The 4,811-nt window shown below is 36.0% G+C and overlaps 1 protein-coding gene across 4 annotated transcripts; it reads left to right on the plus strand.

The window, feature by feature from the left end:
• Positions 1–695: 695 nt before the first annotated feature.
• On the plus strand, positions 696–4,475 carry LOC111396090 (probable protein S-acyltransferase 22). Of its 4 annotated transcripts, none has more exons than XR_002702934.1 (5): positions 696–932; positions 1,425–1,538; positions 2,705–3,352; positions 3,888–3,968; positions 4,059–4,375. XR_002702934.1 is itself a non-coding variant. In XM_023022378.1 (5 exons), exons 3-5 carry the CDS (start codon positions 3,347–3,349, stop codon positions 4,411–4,413), a joined length of 435 nt encoding a protein of 144 aa, XP_022878146.1. In that variant the 5' UTR covers positions 696–932; positions 1,425–1,538; positions 2,705–3,346; the 3' UTR covers positions 4,414–4,475. The 4 variants fall into 4 exon arrangements, 3 of the variants coding, with proteins under 3 accessions (XP_022878146.1, XP_022878148.1, XP_022878147.1); XM_023022378.1 differs by having other exon boundaries at positions 4,066–4,475; XM_023022380.1 differs by lacking the exon at positions 1,425–1,538 and having other exon boundaries at positions 4,066–4,475.
• Positions 4,476–4,811: the final 336 nt, after the last annotated feature.

Raw genomic sequence — 4,811 nt, forward strand, 5'->3', positions numbered from 1 at the left:
GACACGGGCCCTTCATGTGAGGGGGGTGTAGACAGACGTGTTAACCACCTGTGTACAAATAGCAAATTTTCCAAAAGAAACAATATGTTTGATGAAGTACATTAATTAGTATTGTATATCAATAAAAATGATAAAAACGTTAAAATTTTATTGTTGTACCGGATCAAACAACAAGGGAGATACAGCTCACTGGGTTGTTCCTTTTCAACAACAATAAGTAGGCAGCGGGAGGATGGACGGGAGAAGCCCAAAATTTAACTGTAATATTAGAAACTGAAACTACTGCACACCACGGAAGAAATATAAGGGACCCGTGAATGACGCATCGAATTTTGATTTTGCCCATTGAAAAAGGCAATTCTACAAACAAGGGAAAAGTGGAAGACAAGATTGCAAAAGTAGTAATTATAGGCTTAAAAGGCAAAATCCTCTCTCCCCAGCTATACAGGTCTTTGGTTGTCCCCAGCTAAAGGGTTTCCAAGAAATTAACAAGATTTGCATTTTGCTCAAATGCCCATTTCAATGTGGATTTTGGGATGGCTGGCTATGATCGAGTGAACTTGTCCAATGCCCCTACCCAATTGTCCATCCCTCCATTTCTTGCACTTTAAAGATGCAATTTCTTTAGCCTTTTTAATCCTTTTTAATTTTTTCCCTCTTTTTATTATTATTATTATTATTTTTTTTTTTTTTTTTTTTTTTTTTGAATAAGACTGATGAGATGAGTATGCAAGATTTGTTTGAAAGCTTGTTCAGCCAAAATTCACATTTGAGCAGCTCTTTCCTCAAGATGAGAAGTAGCTTAAAGAGTGGAGAAATGGAGTAAATCTAAGTTCAATTTTTCCCTCACTTGCCTAGTTTCTTAAAACTATTTCTCTTCAATCTGCACAATGAGGAAACATGGATGGCAGCTTCCCTACCATCCACTCCAGGTATCTTTTTCTCTCTGTAAGCATAGATGTTTATCCTTTTTTCTTGTTTGTATATATAATTATATATTCAAGTGTTTTGAGTTCATATGGTGGTAGACATAATTGGTACACTAATTCTTTGATTTGGAGAGAGGAGATCATTGACTCACCAATCCATGAGTCATTATACTCCACGGATTAATGCGATCCACCAATTGACATTTAAATAGAGGGGTCTCTGTTCATTAGGCGAAGAAGCTTTAAGAAAAAAAAAAGGGGTACTCCGAGCCAAGCACCAGCCCTAGTAGGTGCTCGCTGCCTATGCCAAATGGTCTTTCTTTGGTACTACCTTCCTGGCAAGTTTTGCCTATGTAAATGAATAGTCAAATCAAATTCCTCAAGACCATGAAAACTTTCCTTTCTTGGGCATACTTCTGTATGAAAATGGGACTTTCGCCTTCTTGTGAGTGAGGGCCTGTTGTTGTTTTGAGTTCATATGGTGAATTTGTGCAGGTGGTTGCTGTTGCTGTATTTCTAGCGTTGGGGTTTGCCTTCTATGTTTTCTTTGCGCCTTTTGTGGGAAAGCAATTGTTTCAATACATAATGATGGCAATTTATACTCCTCTTGTAAGAACAATTTGTATTCTTTTCAATTGTCATATAAATATGTTTTTCTTTAATGGCTGTAAAGAATTTAGATCTGTGCTCTCATTGCTTTTGTGGTTGATCTTGATTTTGCCCAAAGGAACTCTTACACTTTTAGCTATTCCATGTTGTTTTCTATTCTGTTTTAATTAACCTCAGAGTTTGTTTGATAACATTCAATTTTATTGAAGACCTGTCACTTTTAGATGATAAGCAAAATCGTGTTTGTCCTTTAGCTTTGGTTGCATATTTGGAGCCACAAGTTTCACACTCAGATTTTCAATTTCTTCCTTCTAGAGATTAGACATTGATTCAAATTTCAATTTTTCTGCCTAGTAATTCTGAGATTTCATCGACTCAAGTTCCTGAAAACTTTTACGGAGGAGTAAATAAGTTTTTGCCTTCAATACCTTGCGAATTGGTTACTTCCCCGGCATCGTAGCAGTTTCCTAACTATTGCCCACCAGTGTTCAATAAAATATAACTAAAATAAACAAAAGGGCTATTTGCTTTGAACTTGAGTAATCTTCTTGCGATTTTATGGGAAGAGAATAGTGTGTTAATTTTTTAAGGAGAAAAACCTAGTTTTTTGTGTGTTGGATGGAGGGATCTAGGAACGAGGAGGGGATACAGAATTGATGTTATTAATTTCCTATTCATTATATTCCCTTGTTTTCACCTTACTCTTGGATATATGTTTGATAAACTATGAAGAGGACTGGCAGAAATTGTAGGTGAAGCAGATGGGCACATATTGTAATTATCATGGATCAATGCATTCCATCAGTTTATCATTTGTTGATATGCCATTTTTAGTTAAGCTTGTTTTCTTTGATGATCCATAGGCTGCAAATTACATGATGGTTTGGACCTATTTTTGGTCTGAGTGGCAGTGCCAGAAATCCATCGCATATCTTTTCTTGTAAATTGATTTGGTAAACGAAGAAAAGATACGTGTTTTTATCTTCTTTTAAATTATCTGTTTGCTATGTACAGTGTCGTTAAAGTTTCACATTGTGATGAAGCATATTTTATGTTGTTCTTCACCTTATCACAAGTTTCTTGCATTTATTGTCTAATGAACAAATTGATGCAATAATTATAGTTTCTTTAGACTCTAATCTCAAATTTGTGTTATCTTTTGTCAGATTATATGTGTCCTTGGTCTATAGATTTGGTGTGCTGCTGCTGATCCTGCAGATCCAGGAGTCTTTAGGTCCAAAAAATATCTAAATATTCCCGAAGACAGAAAGCATGTCAAATTACACAAGTCTGTACTCGGTCGAGAATCAACTTTGTTGACTCAAGATGCCAATGCTGCCACAGAAGAGACATCCCATGATAAAAGAAACAGAGATTTAGGTGCAACAGCTGATTCTACTGCTGAAACACAAAAGAAGAATCATCTCATCAAAGATCCTGCTTAATTCCAATGCTGGCTTCGTTGCCTTGTACTTATGTTTGCAACTCATGTTATGAATCTTCCGATCAACAAATGAGTGAAGGCGGGATGTTCTATTGTAGTTTATGTGAAGTCGAGGTGTGTAGTTACATATGCTGTTAAATGGTTTCTGCATCCTGGAATCACCCTCCAATACTGCGTCACAAACTGAAAGCGTGGATTGTCCTTATATAGCATTTTTGATGATACAAAAGATTAGATAGCACTTGACAGTACTAAAAAGAAAAAGCATGGATTGTCCTTATATAGCATTCTTGCGAGGAAGCAATTCACTTTGAACATCAGTTCCAAGTTAGGAAGCAGTTTCACACTGGTTCCATTTGTCATTATGGTGGTGAGTACTTTTTTAACGACCTTTCATGTCACTTCCATTTTGATTTCATTGGTTTGTGGTTGGGAAGCAAAAAGGAGGGTATTGAATTATGAGTTCACTCTACAGGTCAACCTCGGGATCTTTGAAACTTCTCTGTGTTTAGCTAAATAAAATTATATCAAGAATCCAATTTGTATGCGTACATTTATCGAGTTGCTCCAAATGTTGTTGCCCTAAGTCCTACCGAGGACAAAGATTAACAGTGGTTCACGCTTAATGTTATAGCTACATTCACTCTAACAGCATGGTTTCACTCTAATGGAGAAGAAGAGTACAAGGTTTTTGCATGCCTCTAGTCTCCCCCACAAAGCTATTCCTCCCCGCAATTAATCCCTAATATAGTAGGAATATTAGGGCAACCTCTCACCCACATATGAGTCAAATATATCCCTATAATGAGAATACTATCCATGGTTGAGAGGAAAACTGTATAGTTTGATTATACTCCACATAGTTCGACAAAAGTAATTGATAGATGTAAACTTACTTATTACAGGCAGTATCTACCACATTGGCCATGATTGCGACGCTGCCACTTGCTCAGCTCTCCTTCTTTCACATTCTTCTTATCAAGAAGGTTAGCCTTTGATTTTCTTTTCTTCTGAAAATTTGATGGAGAGTAAACATGGTCGGGAAAAGATGATTTTCATCAAGCTGACAATTACAGATGACAGGGAATTAGCACATACAATTATATCATAGCTCTGAGAGAGCAAGAACAAGAAGGTGTTGTTGGCCAACAGAGTCCTCAAATGTCTATGGCTAGCTCTCTTACTGGATTAAGCAGTGCAAGCTCATTTAACACTTTCCACCGTGCAGCATGGTGCACACCACCACGCCTTTTCGTGGAAGATCATGTATACTTGATGTTACCTTATTTTTTCGAAGGAGTGGAATTCATTTTCAGTTTAATGTGCATTCTTTATAATTCATTGGTTTATCCTTCAGTGTCACCAATCAATCATAGTTTGTCATTTTTGCTTATTATTGTGTATGATTGGGTCAAGTTCTTTAATATTTAACACTGTCTGTCGGTTTCAAATGAAAACAACTGTTGGATGTCGTAATTGTTGAAGCTTGATTATGTCCACTTATCATTTCATACCAATTGCTCAGAATAAAGGAATCTCGAAGCAACCATTTTCCTATTGTATTCCTTCACAAGTTCTTGTGCAAGATGGATGTTTTCCGTGATACTTAGTAGTGGCCATGGGCCGAGCTTATCCTCACGAGCTCGTGGATTTTGGGCAAGCTCGTCATTTTTTTTCCTTTTTTTTATTAATTAGAGAAAAACGCAAAAAATGTAATGAAAACACTTTTTAAAAAAATAAAAAGTGTTAAAATAAATACAAATAATTTAATGAAGACACTTTTTTCTTTTTTTATTTATATCATATTGTAATATTTTTTATAAAGTATA

This window comes from Olea europaea, chromosome 6, assembly GCF_002742605.1.
Source record: "Olea europaea var. sylvestris chromosome 6, O_europaea_v1, whole genome shotgun sequence".
Taxonomy (NCBI): Eukaryota; Viridiplantae; Streptophyta; class Magnoliopsida; order Lamiales; family Oleaceae; genus Olea; species Olea europaea.

Bases quoted from the DNA above. Each gene is read 5' to 3' on its own strand.
- LOC111396090 (XM_023022378.1), top strand. The intron at 3,969-4,065 runs GTTAGCCTTTGA...TACAGATGACAG, and splicing joins ACATTCTTCTTATCAAGAAG to GGAATTAGCACATACAATTA.